General features: G+C 39.5%; 1 protein-coding gene across 4 annotated transcripts in view; it reads left to right on the top strand.

The window, feature by feature from the left end:
• The window catches only part of LOC126336849 (mediator of RNA polymerase II transcription subunit 12), a 356,148-nt gene that overhangs the window by 189,757 nt on the left and 148,631 nt on the right, over positions 1-17,760 (top strand). For all 4 annotated transcript variants that reach the window (XM_050000939.1, XM_050000937.1, XM_050000940.1 and 1 more), the window contains 3 exons: positions 5,663-5,862; positions 8,931-9,120; positions 16,678-16,770. In XM_050000939.1, coding sequence (XP_049856896.1) covers positions 5,663-5,862; positions 8,931-9,120; positions 16,678-16,770 — 483 coding nt within the window. The remainder of the gene's footprint in view (positions 1-5,662; positions 5,863-8,930; positions 9,121-16,677; positions 16,771-17,760) is intronic.

Below are 17,760 nucleotides of genomic sequence, written 5' to 3'. Positions count from 1 at the left end.
TGTAAAACATCATCTGAAATTGTACTGAAAATGCTCTCTTCAAAAATTACACAAAGAAGATAAGGACACTAATAGTTTTCACAAAAAAACTCTGCCTTGAAATCTGGCAGAAGATGCGAAGAGTGTCTGGTCATATGTAATGTATACCAGCAGCAAGCCTTGGACAATACCTTCACTGCGTGATAGCAGTGGTAATGTTACACATGGCAGCACCAGTAGAGTGAAGTACTAAACATAGTGTTATAATATTACTTCACCAAAGAAGATACCCTAAATACTATTCCAGAATACAAATCAAGAACAGCTGCTTACATGAGTAATTTGGGATTAGATATCCTCTGCGTAGTGAAGAAACTGAAGTCAATGAAGGCAGTTAGTCTGGTGTCAGAAGCTGCAGAAGTTGAATGTGCGCCAGGGGGTATGCACCTGGATACTCACAAAGGCTCTGTGCTCCCGTGCATGCCTGCGCCACAAGCCTCGCTGTGCAAATGCGCCACTCTCCGTGCCACGTGAAGTCTGTAGCCAACGACGTTTCCTGCGGTTGTGTATTTAGGTGGCCGCGCGGCACTACCCCAGCAGTCTGGTACTCACCATAGTTCGCATGTACATCTCGTCCATACTGCATTCCAGTTCCATGTTTTGAGATACTGTTGTTGTTTGGAGTGTTCCTGTGTTGTTGTTGTCTTGTCATGTTCATCACCTCAGTTCTTGCTTGCTTGCTCCGTGTTGTGCCCTGGTTGGTCGTAGTGTCTGTCATCTCCTACTTGTTTATCTGTCCTGTCTGTTCGTTGTTAGTTCAAATGTCTCTGAGCACTATGGGACTTAACATCTGAGGTCATCAGTCCCCTAGAACTTAGAACTACTTAAACCTAACTAACCTAAGTACATCACACACATCCATGCCCGAGGCAGGATTCAAACCTGAGTCCGTAGCGGTCGCGCGATTCCAGACCGAAGCGCCTAGAACCGCTCGGCCACACTGGCCGGCTTCGTTGTCAGTGATACCTCCAGTGGCTACACATCTCCATTCTCTGCCGTGCACCGCTCGCTCGTCACTTGCAGCTATAACAATTATGTTCCTATTGGAATATGCTGATGAAATAGCTCCATTTTTAAGTCTTGTAGTATCAGTCACTCGACTACAAGTCTGTACTTAAAGACTCCAAAATTGCACGGGCCATCTCAGTACACAACAAAGGAAATAGAAGTAAGTAGTTTAATTATAGACCCGTATCATTAACATCGATTTGTAGTAAGATTTTAGAATGTGTACTGTTTCCTAATATTATGAAATACCCCAAGGGGAGGGGAGGCAACAATTTATTGACACATGATTAGGACATACATCATTTTAGTGAAACACAGCTGCCTGTTTATGTGAAGTAATGAGTGCTGTTGACAGAGAATGTCAAGTTGATTTCATATTTTTAGATTTACACAAGGCTTTTGACACCATTCCTCACGAGCAGCTTCTAATGATGTATGCATCTGGAGTATCCTCTGAACTGTTGTGCAACTGGATTTCTGACATTCAGTGGGATAGGAAACTGTTCATAAGAACTGGCAGGATGTCATCTGTGAAACAGAAATGATGTCTGGAGTCCCCAAAAAGTATTATAGGGTCTCTGCAGTTCATTAATCTGTATAAATGATCAGGTGACAATCTGAGCAGCCCTCTGAGATTACTTGCAAATGATGTTGCCATTTACCACTGATGCTCATCAGAATATCAAAACAAATTGTAAAAGGATTTAGAGAAGTTATCTGCATGTTACAAAAAGTGACAGTTGACTCAAATGGTCAAAAGTGTGAAATCCTCCACATGAGTACTTAAAACAAATGCTGTTAGGTTTAGGCTATGCAATAAATCATGCAGATTTAAAAGTTATCAATTGAACTAAATAACTAAAGGTTATAATTATAAACAACTAAAACTGGAACCATCACATAGAAAGTATTGTGGGAAAGGTGAACCAAAGACGGTGTTTTATTGGCAGAACACTAAAAAGATGAAACAAATCTACTAATGATACTGCATAAACTATGCTTGTCCATCCACTTCTGGAGTATTGTTCTGCAGATAGACTGACAGAGGATATCGAAAAAGTTCAAAGAAGATCAGTTCATTTTGTATTATCACAAGGGGGAGGAGTGCCAGAGGTATGATAAGCAAGCTGGAGTGGCAGTCATTAAAGCAAGATCATTTTTTTCATTATGGTGAGATATTTTCATGAAATTCCAATCATCAACTTTTCTCCTCCAAATGCGAAAATATTTTATTGACTTACATAGGGACAAATGACCATTAGAATAAAATAAGATAAAACAGAACTTACATGGAGAGATTTGAGTGCTCATTTTTCTCATGTACTATGCAAGAGTGGATCAGTTGAGGAAGCTCTGAAAGTGGTTCTGTGAACCCCTTGTGAACCACTTAAGTGTGAATTGCAGAGTAAAGATATTGATTTAGAGAAAGATAATTAATAAGAGAATTCCTTTTGCATTCCAGAAAACACTAGCCATAACCTTTGTGGCAGATAAGATTTGGCTTTCTTGGTGCTAGACAATTGGTTTCTACCCACTGCTACGATTACTATTTCATTTGTGGTGTGAAGTGGTGTGTGTGTGTCTTATTGACACTAGCAAATCATCACACAAGATCAGTTACTTTATTTATAAATCAGTACAAGCAATTATGAGATATTCATGCTGATTTTGATCTGCTTTCAACAAATGTGGCTCCCATATTAACTGAAGCTTTTGTATGGTTAATTCTTAGTGTAAAATGTAGGCTGCCCTTCGAGCACACTTATTGCATCAGTTATTTCACATACTTTAATCAGCAGTCATCCAGTATGATAGTGTGCAGTTTTCATTTACGGATGCAGTTTTTGAAAGCCTTCACAAACAGTATCTTCAAGAAAAGTGTTGCATGTTTATTAATTGGGTCTGTGCCAGTTACTTGCGGCTTTCCTGCACGATATTTCATCTGTGTGACTCGCATTCTTCTTCAGGTGCTGTCTGATACTAATTCCAGTGGGGAACGAGTCCAGTATTTATGGCTATGTTGTGTTAGACATTCCCTCTGGGGTCCACGCCTCATCTAGCACTCTGTACATGGTTTGTGCTGACCAATAGCAAGGGCTATAGCGTTTTCTTCTAGCCATGGGTGTTTCAGATGCTGTGCGCATAGCATTTGGTTATTATCCATTGTCAATATAGCTTAATTAAGTTCTGAATGGTGTCCCAGCTGTGCTAGATGTCTTATCTTCCGATTGTTGTCATTTGAGTCCTTCTATGAATTAGGACGTTCTGCTACGGAGGTGTGCTGTGTTAGCCGTTCCGTCCAATGTTCTTGCCCCCCTCTCCCAAGGACTGGCTGCAGTGCTATTTTCAGTCCGATTGTGTTCAAATTGTCGCTCAAGACTTGGAAGAATGGCCTGAGATATTGTGTCTGTTCTCTGAGCTACCATTTAATGTAAGTCCTGGGCTGTTATCTGTAATTTCATCTTTATACTTGTGTTCCTTGGAGTTTGCATGTTGCCTATGTTATGTCCTCAGAAGATCGATCAATGGATTCCAAGCCGAGCTCAGCTGGAAACTAGTGTCTCGGTTAATGAGATTCTCCACAACCTTAATCTCAATAGATTTTTTGATGCTGCTGTTCCAGTACCTTGATGTTTGTGTTAAATTCTCAGCATCATTATACTTCATCGAATGGTTGAGTTTTAAACAATGCTCTGCAATCGCTGACTTGGTTGCCTGTCTCAGTCTGGTGTGCCTTTGCTGCTCTTTGCATTTGATGTCAACAGTCCTGGTCATCTGGCCAATATATGCCATACCACATTCACGTGGTATGTGGTAAACACCCATTTTCTGTAGATGCAGGTCATCCTTCACTCTCCCTCGCAGAGCCTTAATCTTGGCGGGTGGATCAGACAAGCTTTTAATGTTATGTTTGAGGAGAATTCTGCTGATTTTTGCAGACATTGGCCCATCATATGGCAAATGTGCAACCTTTTGCATTTCTTCTTGTATCTCTTTAGCGACCTCTGGTGGAGAAGCCGGGGCAGTGCCTTTTGAACATCTTGAGAAGAGTATCCATTTTTGTAGAACACAGATTGTAGATGTTCTGTCTCAGTCGCCAAATTATCCAGTTCTGACAGAGTTCGTGCCCGATGAACCAGTGTTCTGGGTACACCGTTTTTCTGTGCCGAGTGGTGGCAACTGCTGGCTTGCAGGTACAAGTCAGTGTGAGTGGGTTTTTCAGTACACACTGTGACTGAAGGTACCTTCTCCCTTCCTCTTAACTAGTACATCTAGGAAAGGGAGTAGTCCATCCTTCCCCAGTTCCATGGTGAATTTAATGTTAGGGTGGTGTGAGTTTAGGTGGTCCAAGAAAACATTGAGCTTTTCCCTCCTGTGGAGCCATATGACAAAGGTGTCATGCATGTATCTAAAAAAGCATTTCGGTTGATCTGGAGCCAATCAAATCTTTCCATAAACAGACTGGCCACCACTGGTGAGCATGGGTTGCCCATTGCTGCTCACTGCACAACACCTTAAGAAGATGCCCTCGCCATATGTGGGGAAGTGTTCCCATCACATTGGCAACTCAGAGGACTTCCTACAATGCCCCGGATGCTGACATTATGGTCAATTTGAACACAATCGGCCTGAGGGTGGCGCTGCGGCCGCTCCCGGGGGGAGGGGGGGGGGGGGGACTCAAATGATGACAATCGGAGGAGAGGATGAAATGTCTGGCATGGCTTGGACGCCATTCAGAACATAATTCAGCTATGTAAACAATGGATAGTAGCCAAAGGCTGCGCGCACAGTATTTGGAACGGCCATGACTGGGGGAGGGCGCTACAGCCGTTGCTATTGGTCGGTGCGTACCGCGGGCAGAGCGTCGGACACGGTGTGAACTGCAGAGGGAACACCTCGCATAGCATAGGCGTATATACCGGAATCGTTCCACACTGGAATCGGAATCGGACATCACCTGAGGAGGATTGCGAGTCATGCAGTTGAGGTATCGTGCGGGAGGGACATGGGTGACTGGCAGAGACCCGATTAATCAGCATGACAATGCCTCACCAGAAAGCCTGAAGAAGTACAAAGTGTTGAATATTTGAATTAAACAACAGATTTCTTAACTATTGAATATTATGGAGCATATTCATCATACACCTGCACATCAACTTTGGATGAATTTCCTTTGGTTGTAAACATTTTGGAACAAATAATTTAATACTGAATGGTTTTCCATTTTAACTGTTTGAATGAAACATGCACAACACATGGCCTTTAAAGCCATACAAACAAAACTATTCCACTTATAAAGTTAAAATATGACCACATTATTGCTCACATATCAACACAGCAGTAAAAAAAATTCACTTATGTGGCAGGGCAGGAATCTTTCATGTTGCCCTCATAGGTGAAGAAGAGATCTTAATGTAGAGGTAAACTATTATTCGTATACCATGTACAGAGACTTTATTTGAGTGGCAGAGTTATTCAGATATTATTTACTTTCTAATACACTATTTTGATCACTGTATTTTTATTTAAAACAAGGGATCAAATATGTTGTTATTTTATTTTGAATCTCTCTTCTGAATGTTTCATAGTTGTTTGGCTTCATCTTTCACTTTAGGCAATACTTGTGGTGGCTGATGCCACTGCTCGTGACTCCAAAATGCTGAGCAAGAAGTCAGATCAGGCACAACAGAGCCATGGGTCTGTAGGAAATAAGACTCCAGGGCAAGGTAGCAGTGCAGCTGAGTTAAGCATCAGCCATATTTTGGGCACTAGTGACATCTTAGGAGGTGGAGATGATCCATTGATGGATTTGGCGTAAGTGTTACACTATTATGTTATAAAGCCTATGCTATTATTCACCTGTCTAACTCAATAACCTCAAAAACACTGCTCACAAATTCAGAAAATCAAACTCAAATGATGATAAATTATGTTAAATAAGAACTGCTGTTGAAGTGACATGCAAAAGTTTGAGGCAGAAAAATAGAAAAATCAAGAAATCTATCTTCTGAAAGCTGACATTACTTCTTCTGGAACTAATAAATAAATGAAAATTTGTTGAAGCTGATAAATCAGAGGATAGGTGTTACGAAATGCAAGACTAAAAAGAATCAGCGTAGTGCATCTCAGCTACACCAGAGTCCTGCTAATACGAACCCCAGTAATCCGAATGTTCAGTTAATCCGAACATGAAATATGTTGTTCTAAGTATGGAAAACTGTGCAGTAAACTGCTGTACATACACATTATTTTAATTTACACAGTACAGTAAACATGTATTAGAAAAATTGCCAAGAAAACATTAGGTTTAAATATTGCATAACAATGAAAGAAAAGCTGTCAAACTTACTAAAATACAATGGACAGTGTATCCCTACTTTTTAGATGACAAAAACTCAGTCATTGTTTTTTGGCATAATTAAGACAGTCTGTTATATAATGCATAGTTTTGCCATTGTCTCATAAACATCAAAGCAGGTGTAGCAGTGGGCTGTTGCTCCAAATAACATAGCGCGAGGTCAAGGGCTTCTGCTGCGTCACTGTGTGACAATAGCTCTCCTTTGTCACTTTCAGGCTCATTGTCACTTCTGACACACCAGTCTATTTCTTCCTAGTCTTGAGTCACAGCAGCAACTAAATCAGCGTCAGTAAGGTTCTCTGGACATGCCCCATCTGCTGCCATCCACTCATCTGCATCTCCTTCACTAGCTTCTTCACAGCCAGGGATTGTCTGTATCATTTGTAGTAGATTTTCCTCTTAATTTTCAACTAGGTTGTCCTGAAATTCAAGAGATGTCCACACTTTTCTCCACGATTTTCTCAGAATATTTTCTAAAATATTCTGCCATGCTTCAGCCGCCAAATGAACAACGTCCTTCACATTGGTCTTTTTTATTTTGTCCACTAAAGGAATGCTATCATCTTGGATCTGTATTCTTAATAATTGTTTTCTATAAATCACTGTTAATGTTTTGAGTATGGCCTGGTCCATCATTTGTAGAAGTGGTGTAACATTCGGCAGCAAAAACTTCGCCACAATTTCTCCATCACATAATTCCTTAGTGCTGGGGTGAGATGGCGTGTTATCAATCAAATGGATTGCACGGGGAGACAAATGATTTTCCTTAGAAAACCATCAAACAGATGGAGCAAACTGGCTATGAAACCATTCTTTGAACAGCTTGCCATCCATCCATCCTTTTTTCTGGTTGTGATAATATTCGGGCATGGACTTGAAGTTGCAGTTTTTAAAAGCTCTGGGCCTAGCAGATTTGCTGATTGGCATTAAAGGCAGTTTGTGATTACCAGCAGCATTGCTGCACACTAATAAAGTAACATGATTTTTGCACATTTTAAAACGAGGATCCTGGTCTTCTGCTTTTGATGCCAGGCTTTTTGTTTGCAATGCCCTAAAATTAAGGCCAGTCTCGTCAGCATTATAAATTTGTTGGGGAGAATACTTTCCCTCTGTTGTCATTTATTCAAACTCACATCAGTATTCCTTCGCTGCATCACGGTCAGAAGAAAGCTGATCTACAGTAATTATTAGCTGCAGATTCCATGATGTTTTTATGAATCTGTCCAACCAACCCGCACTCTCACTAAAAGACTCATCACCATTCATTAACTTATTCAGGTAAACAGCCTTCTCCTGAACCAGTTCTTCACTCAAAGGAGTTCCCTTTTCTTTTTCCTGCATAAACCAAAGGAAAAGAGCTTCATCCACTTTATCATACTGGGACTGTTTCAAAGTCTGCTGAATTTCAAGAGTGTTTCCGGAAGACGTTGCACAGGACTGTTAAAGCTGCATTCAGTTCTTCTTCCAATGAAAAATGATTGCTTTACCAACACCCAGTTCCGTTGTTAGTTTAGATACATTCTCACCATTGTCTATCTGCTTCAAAGCATTCAGTTTTTATTTGAGAGTCAACATTGTATGTTTTCGTTAACTCATGACGAAGATATGTACACCACTACACCTGAACGAATACAGTACAAATGTTTACTTGTGCCAACAATCGATAACTAACATAACTAAGTGCTTTGCAAGCCAACTGTCAGTGCACTGACATCAGACACTACAAAGGTCTCAACAATGCACAACAACGAGGGCAGGGAGTGAACCATTGTTTCCACACTTATTCCCATTTGTTACCATGGTGTACCTACTTATCTGCTTGGTATAGTTCGTTCTAGAAACTCATCACAGCAATTACGGCTAATCCAAACAAATCGGTAATCCGAACAAGGTCCAGTCCCAATTAGTTCTGATTACTGGGACTGTACTGTATAATCAAATAACATAGTCTTACAGCCAAGATTTGGATTCTTGAAAATGATATCAATTGCTTTTTGAAGGCAGGGGATTGCCATCTCAGGGGATAAAAGCTGTGCTAAAGGAAAGTGTGTGAGGCTAGAATAGTAATGTGGTGAAAGCAGTAGATAAATAATATGTTTATGATTACTTTACTAAACAAAACCAAGAGGAAAGAAACAGAATCAAGAGGAAAGTAAAGGTACTTGAATGGAAAAGAGAAGTGGTGTGTTGTGTCTGAAATGAATACGTCTTCATGTTTACACATTCTTCTCCTGTTTCTCGTTTGCCAGAAGTAAGATTATTATTTCCAAAACCTTAAGTAAGTCAGTATTCTTTCATTCATCCTTGTCTACCTCACCACCTTGTCATTTTTTGCAAGTACAAGCCTGTTTAGTTCATTGTATTCTTTTTTATTTGTTTTCCCTTTGTATTCCATATTAGCTGTTTATATTTAGGAGTGTTAATGTAGCACAACATCAAGTTTTTTATTTCCAATTCAATTCTGTCAACATGCACAGTTTTTGTCCAGAAACAGTTGCCCTTACGAAAATAATTTTTGTTGCAGTCGATCACTTACAACATTGCAAGGTGTGTCATCAGGTCCAGAATCGGCTAACACTGGTCTATCACACTTTGCTCAACATGTATTACGTCAGATTTGTTCACAACAGTGGGTTCTTGAACGTTGTTTACAGAATCCTGAAGAATTGTGTCATCAGGATATGTTACTTGATAGCATGTTAACTCCAAAACAGGTAAGCCAAAAGTTTGACATTCTGTTAATTGAATTGAATTTCAGTCATAACGTATCATAAGGTTTAGATGAACTTCAGTAATAATGTATGGAAAAATTTCCAGTGTGTCTTTGAAGCAATATGTGTCACACTGTAAAGTCCATTATGTTTTTAGCGAAGTGTCCCTGCTGATTGCAATGTAGTATATCACTTAACATTTCATTATTTTTTGAACGTAATTGAGATATGTTTCAACATACGTGAAATTTCTGTTTATTGTATGAAATATAACACTACTTACACTAGTGTTGTTTGTGGTATCTATATTAGATCCATGCACAGTGACAGACATGGAAAGTGTTAGCCATGGAGCACTAGTGTCATATTTATCAAACTTTGTAGAAATGTTCATCACATGATGTATAATTTGATTAAACTTTAATTCCATTTGAAACTGGTTCCTGTCATCCATCGCCAACAGTAACAGCAGCATCATGAGACAGGTGTGATTCCCACAGACACAAATACACTTTTGTATTCATTCGGGCATAGAAGCAAATTGCCTCCAAATGTCATATTGATGGATTCTTTGCCCTGTATGAAAGACACTTTATGTCAGTTCATGAAGATCACTGGCTGGAGGCTGGTATGAAAGTGTATGTCTTCCCATTGCATCCCAGACATGGTCTGTGGATGGCGAATCAGGCGACTGAGAAGACCAGATACTCACAGCATTTGTGGTGTGAACTGCAGTGTTGTCTCACATTGTCATACTGGAATATCCCATTTGGTGCCCTGATCATGAAGGATATGAGAACAGGGTTTATTATACTTTCAATGTATTTTGAGCATTCAGGCCCCATTCAGCAATTACCAAATCTGTTATTTTGTCATATCCAGTAGCCTCCCATATCATGATTCAAGGAGTTGGACAGGTATGAGTATTGAGATTCACTGTTTCCTGTAACATTTAGACCAGTTATCTATGGTTACATTTGTGTCGATCTGACCACCACTACCAGAACTAGACACATTGCTAATACCACTGAATACCACTAAATGTCTCAGTTGACTCTGGCTCTATGCCATGTAAGTTTGTCTGTGGTATGGTGTCAGCAGTAAATGGCCCACTGAAACTCCAGGAATGGCTTTTTTCTGTACTGAAAATAAGCTAGAATAAGAAATTTTTTATCACTGACATGGAGGTACTGGAGTATCAGTTTGACACTGTTTGCTCAAGGTGTTAATCAAGGGTCAATTTTAAGCAGACTCATCATTGAAAACAATTCTCCAATCAATGAGATTGCATGCCAAAAACAAGTCTGAAGATGACCCAGACAGTTGTGGATTACCAACCTGAGTGTCTCTCACCATACAGCTCAACACTGGGGAGTGATGGTGTGGGACGACACTTCTTTTCATAGCGGGACCCCTTTGGTTGTCATCTGCGGCTGCTTACAGCACAGCAAAACATTGGCAGTATTCTATGACCCGTTTTGTTGCACTTCATGGCAAGTCATCCTGGGCTTACTGTTATAAACTTTAATCACCAATATTGCCAGGATATTCAAACACTCTCACTTAGGAACACTCTGGTTACATGATATCAACTCAGTCTCTCGTATTCGACTGCTGTGCCGTGACATGCGGCTGGCGCCGTTGGTAGCTAGGTGGCGCTCCCGCGCTCAGCCGAGTTGTGGAGCGCCTCTATCGCCGTTTGCGCATACTGTCGTGGCAACATTAGGCAGGAGTTTCTATTACTTGTCTTTGTGCATTTCAAACCCTATCTTGGCCTGCAAGGTCGCCAGATCTCTCCCCATTTGAGGATGTTTGGAGCATTAGAGGCAGGGCCCTCCAACTAGCTCAAGATTTTAACAATCTAACACATGAGTTGGACAGAATTTGGCATGATATCTCTCAGGAAGACATCCAATAAGTCTGTCAATCAGTGCCAAGCTAAATGACTGCTTGCATGAGGACCAGAACGATACCAACACATTATTGACTTACTTGATTTATGCGGCTCTTTCCTTTGAATAAATTATCCTATTTTTCTGAAATTGTAATTGTGTGTCTGTACATGTACATCACATTACTGATTTCTGTCTCATTCAGGTAATTCTTTCATGGTATGTGTCTTTTCTTAGATTTTAGCTGATATGTTATGCATTTTGTTGAGTGTCTGTAGCACAATAGGCAAGATTACTGCATTGTAGTATAAATTTGATGTCATTAATTTGATTCTCATTGTTGGGGCTTAATTTTCAGTCCCTTCATCACATTTCAAACGCATAAGAATTATGCAGGTACTAATGTATTTATAAAGGCAAATGATGTGTAATTTAAGTGGTGTAACTATGAACAGTTCATGCTTTACTATCATTATCTATCAAAAATTTTTTGTGTGCCTATGAAGTATGTTGATATATTGACCGATCTTTACTATGTAACGTTTTTCTGGTTCATCCTGCTGTTAAAATTAGAAGGAGTCAAAATGACTGGCCAGTACCTAACTTCAAGAGGTTAATTTCCACATACTACTGAAAGTAGAGGAAATAACTATACTAGCTTTTGCAAAAAGGCATAAATTTGGGATAGTTGGAAAGGATGGACAAGTCACTCAGACCCTAGATGCCTAACTGTTGTAAGGTCTAGCGGAGACAAAGATTTTGTCTCACTAACATCTTTGTACAAATAGTTAGTAAATATCACAAATGTTGGTCCAGTACAATCTGTAGGTATTTTGGTGTTTCTGTTGATCTCCTGCCCATATTCCAAAGCCTAAGCACAATGTTCAGACCTTCTGTTAGTAAGATATACTTTAAACAATGGCCGGCCGGGGTGGCCGAGCGGTTATAGGCGCTACAGTCTGGAACCGTGCGACCGCTACAGTCACAGGTTCGAATACTGCCTCAGGCATGGATGTGTGTGATGTCCTTAGGTTAGTTAGTTTTAAGTAGTTCTAAGTTCTAGGGGACTGATGACCTTAGAAGTTAAGTCCCGTAGTGGTCAGAACCATTTGAATCATTTTTTAAACAATGGAAAGTGCAGGTAGGAATATCAACAATGTATGAAAAGACGGATTGCTGCTTACAGTAAAGAAGTTGCAGAAAGCCAAAATTAAAAGACACTTACATAGCATCTCAGATCATAATGCTAGAGTTGGCCATCATGGGTGCATGAGGTGTTCTTACTTGTGTGTATGAATGGTGTGTGTTTCTGATATGCTGATGAAGGCTGTGGCAGAAAACTTTATGTAGGTATCTTTCAGTTGTGAATTTCTGCAACTTAACATGTCTTTATTATGGTAAGTAGCAATCTGTCTTTTCCACTATTGTTAAGCATGTAATTTATTAATCAAATTGCTGTTGTTGTTGTTGTTGAACAATAATATTAAATAGATAAAGAGCTTCTCACCACATGGAGGAAGCATTGAGTCACAGACAGTATAACTGGTTTTGTTGTATTATGTGTTTGAATTGTCATGAGAGAAACTAAACTAGGCATATACTTTTTGGAATCCTACATTTTAGGGAACTTTTACTACATGTGAGAAATTTTAGCACCATACTTGTACACAGGGTTCATATGCTACGACACAGGTTTCTGATAGCTGATCATACACTCAAAAGTTATTTATAAATAAAATTACATATGCAGTTAAAAAGCTGATAATGGGCACAACAAATGACTTATCAGAAATAATATGATAATGAAAATTATCAAGTGGCATATGAAGATATCGGTGGCATCTCTAAGGGAAAGGAAATGCCATTTTCGACTGGTTCTCCAGTGCTATTTCTAACTGATCATAACCACTCCACAATCCATGGTGGAAAAATACCTGTACTAGCCAAAATTATCCAAAATCCTATTATATTTGAGGTTCGATAAGTGTGCAACTATTAAGATATCCGTATAATCACAACAAAACCAATATGTTTTATAAAATGCGTTTTGGACATCAGCTGTTTATTTGTCCCATTAGTCATCTACCGGATTCAGTTATTAACCATCATCCAGGATCCAGGGTACAAAAGATTAGTTTAAAAAATTCCATATTCCTTTGAAGCTGAGCAATATCATAATTATCCAGTGAAAGTATACAAACACCACAGAATGTGTCTTAAAATACTGATAGTTTTATCTCGTGTCAAAAGACAAAAAGGCTTGAAAAGTTCTGCAGATGTCATGACATCATGTAAGTCACCAGGAATGTATACCTTTGCGACTGTTGTGCTTCTTTGTAATACCAAAATCATGATCACATGAGAGGAAATTGTGGCCCATGGTAAGGAATTTGTGTGCAGCAGATTCTAACAGGCCAAGAGACACAATGTACACAGAATAAATACTAGCATTATATTCTTGTTCTGATCTCTGCAGTTGTCACTCCAAATAGTCAGTTGTTTCTTTGTGGCAACTCCCATGTTCACCACAGTTAAAAGGCAAGAGGCTATTTCATATTGCCTCCTCTTCCATCAACAGGCTCATCCCATACACACATCTATGAGTGACTGATATCACTTATATTAAGACAGAAGTTGAAGCAAGAAATCTGCCTTCCAGAAAACATTTCACAGAGCATTAGAATAGGCATGTATACTACCTGTTCCTAGTCAATATTGATAGAGTATACATCACTACCTGGTTGTTGCAAAGCAGCTATATTCTCTCTCACCACTTCTTTGCTCATTCAGTTTTGCATAGATGAATTCCAGGATTCTTTTAGCTTCCAGACTCATTGTGGTTCGAAGTCTAATTTGGCACTGGAAACAATCACATAGCTTTCATGTCTCCATTCTAGGTTTCTTAAAAGACAATTTCAGAAAATCCTTCATATGTATAGTGCAGTAACATTTGAAGGACAAAAGAGAACTTGGATTTATTTTCTTGAAAGCTCCATACCAACAACTGATGTCTTAATCAGATCAAAGGCATACTCTTTCTGTTTTTGATGTGGTATTATGACTGATATCTCTTGGAATGGACTGAATGTGGTCCCTGACAAGCTGGCGATCAACGCAAGTAAATTTACTACCGACAGATCTATTTCTATAGCTTACTAAATATAACAGCCAGCACAATGGCACATGCCCTGTTTCAAACTACAAAGACCTTTGAACTATTCACACAAGCCTTTTATCCTTGCTGGTGCAACAGCGCTACAAGGCTCACGGCACTTGACTTAATTGATATGTAGTGTGCATTGGTATGTCACACCTAGCTATGTGGTAATATATATTGTTGACCACAATGGCACTTAGCCCCTTTGACATTTTGAGGCTTCAATCAACAAATTTTTTATGTTGGGCATAAAGTAACGTTGGTAATACACATTACTGAAAAGATATTGGTATAGCGAGGGTTAGGGGCCCATCATCTTCATTTAAAAAAAATAAATTAAAACCTTATATTTTAGTGGTGCCAGTGACTTTATGTTTCCATTATGTATAAAAAAATATATGTCTGAAGTAAGGGTGCTTTATTCTCCCTGAGAAAAAAATATTCTCCATTTTGCCTGTATGATTTACTATATTGTCTCTGACACCTACAACCTGTAGATTGTGTGTATTTGCTATGAGTGTTTCGGTATTTTATTTTATGTATAGACTCATTGCAAGTTAACTTATAGTTGACAGTCAGCACATTAAGAATATATTTTGGCTGGAGTTAACATAGTAGGATGTCATTGCCAGAGTGGGAGATGAGGAGAGAAAGCAAAAAGTACATCAGCAGCCCATGTGAAATCTGTCAATCAGGAACAGGCTACATTCTTCCACAGGCAGAACTGAATGTACAGTAAATACGAGGGTTGTTTCAAAAGTAAGGTTTCCGACTCTGTACCTATACCGTGCATGGCGCAGTGCAAAATCTGGCAACACCACCATGTTTGCCGGATCCCCCACCACCGATTCCAACAACCAGCATGGCTCTGCAACGATTAGTACCAGCCTGAGAGCCATAAGCGATGAAGCCCATCATTGCCGTCACTGCCAGGTGTGAAATTCGTGCAGTTATCCAATTTTTGCATGCAAGAAAGTTACCACCTGTAGAAATTCATTGGCAATTGAGTGAAGTGTATGGGGAAATATGTGCAAGCATTCAACATGTCTGCAAATGGTGTAGGTAGTTTGCCAACAGCTGTACGGACATCCACGACGAACAACAAAGAGGATGGCCGTCAATCTCCGACGAAGTTGTGGCAAAAGTTGAGCAAATCCTTCTCGAAGAGCAGCAAACACCATCCGGCAACTGGCTACTCAAATTCCTGAGGCTTTTGAAGCTTCAGTTGACAGGATATTGAATGAAAAGCTAGGCTACCACAAGGTATGCGCACGCTGGATGCCACACATACTTTCAGAAGTCCACAAACAGCAGCGCGTCGACTGTGCTTGGAAGTTCTGGAGTGAATGCGACGAGAATAAGGAAGACTTCCTTGATTCCATTGTTACGGGAGATGAATTGTAGTGCCATTATGTTACTCCGGAAACAGAACAACAATCGCGCCAATGGAAACACAGTGGATCGCCACCAGCAAAGAAGGGAAACACACCAGATTGCCACCAGCAAAGATGTTTAAGCAGCAGCTGTCAGCAGGAAAAAACACGGCATCGATGTTTTTGCACCGGCATTGTGTACTGCTCGTTGATTTTATGCCTAGAGGGACCACCATAAACTCGACAGGTTATTGCGAGACCTTGAGAATGCTCAGACGGGCAATCCAAATCGTCATAGGAGAAAACTCAGCAAAGGTATAAGGCTGCACCACGACAATGCCCGTCCACATGTGTCACAATAAATGAAGGAGTTAATTGACAAATTTGGCTCGGGTGTCATTGACCGCCTCCCTTATAGCCCTGATTTGGCACCGAGCAATTTCCATCTCTTTCCAAAATTAAAGGAGCACCTAGGCGGTCTAAGATTCCAGACAGACGAGGAGTTTCAAGAAGAAGTTTCAAAGTTTCTCAATGGGTTGGCGGTGGACTTATTTGAGGTAGGAATGCAAAAGTGGATTACTGGACAGAAAAAATGGGGACAATGTGGAAAAATAGCTTAAAGATCAACGTTTCCAATGGTGTAATCGTTTTTTCGATTAAAAAAATTCCTTGTGTCTAAAAAAAATGTGGGAACCTTATTTTTGAAACAGCCCTCATAGGTCATACCAAATGCTTACTTGTGTATTGGGTATTGATTATAAATGTATACATATGCTTTATGCAAAATTGACTAGGAAACAAAAAATAGATTAAGGAGACACCAAAGACAGTTGTATAGTATTAAATGCACTTACAAAAAAAGTAGCATGAAGCAGAAACATACATTTAGGAAGTATGGATGTGAACATTTTGTAATCAAGATAGAAATATATTCTGTGGCTCGTGAAGATGCAATGAGCATTAAAAAGTAATTAAAAATTGGAGGGTTAAGTTCATGGCTAAGATATGTTAATATGTGCAAGCATTCAATCATATTGTTAGGTACATCATCACAGCACAAAAAAGTGCACACTAATAATGTTTCATCACATAAAGAAAAATTTTGTGGAAGATTTGTAATTGTTTTTGTGTCTTTCAGGCTCAAAGATTGTTGCACATGATCTGTTACCCAGAAACTGCATCAGCCAATGAAGACCTAGACCACCGACAGATAATTACAAGGATTCTAGAGGTACTGTAATTTGACATTTTTCAGTCTCTAACATGTAACAGTTTAGTAATGTGATGCCAGATTTATTACATACCTAACAGGAGAAAAGCAAGCTAATACTAGTATTTCTGGGTTTTACTGTGAAGGCTGTCAGATACTTGAATTACTCTTGTAGTCTCTATATTTATATCAGTTAATGGAGGCAGTATCTGATGGTAATGAATACATTGTTTCACAAACATTAAAAAGGTAAATGTGGTAACACAATATACTACATTGAGTAAAGAAACAGATCATCCCTAGGTACACCATAGCAACACTAAATACATATGTTCTAAATTTGTATACACTCAATAGAATCATGCCTGAGAAGATCACGAACAAAGAATTAAAAAACCTACATTTTCAGTACAAAATCTTGTAGTAGCAGATGATGGTAAGGCTTTACTAAAAGTTTTGTCATCATGTCTGCCATTGTTTGACCTGAAGGTATATGCTCGACTGTGACTTGGCAGACGTTGTTTTTTCTCAGAGTCATGTCTTGTGTTTGTATGTTTGGTTTACCCCATGTAGCCACTATTCTGAGACAAATCATTGCTGCCTTGTTGTAACTTTATAGTTTGACAGGATCCTTCTTGGCATTTGGTAATACTGCCTTTTGACATATTGAGGGTCTTGTATCCACCCCCACCCACCATTTGTAGATAAGGCTACTGCTGGCTGGTTCTTACTCTGCCGGAAAATCACTGCTCCTTGAGATTGAAACAGATATCCAGATGTCAGCTTTCTGTCTTTGGCATCATTAGCCTAATGTGCATCACAGTAACCTATTATGTGGCAGCCCCCTGCTTTAGAAAACTTTTGACTGCCTGGCAGTATTTTATATGTGTATTATTGCAGAAACAGCTGACAATTCCTATCAAATAAGCTAGGTGTAGCCTTGTTCTTAATTAACAATGTAGGAAAAGACAAATTGCTATGAGGGTGGTTTGAAAAGTTCTCAGAACGAAA

The sequence above is a fragment of the Schistocerca gregaria genome, chromosome 2 (genome assembly GCF_023897955.1).
Source record: "Schistocerca gregaria isolate iqSchGreg1 chromosome 2, iqSchGreg1.2, whole genome shotgun sequence".
Taxonomy (NCBI): domain Eukaryota; kingdom Metazoa; phylum Arthropoda; class Insecta; order Orthoptera; family Acrididae; genus Schistocerca; species Schistocerca gregaria.
This window is presented reverse-complemented; position numbering and strand designations above follow the sequence as displayed.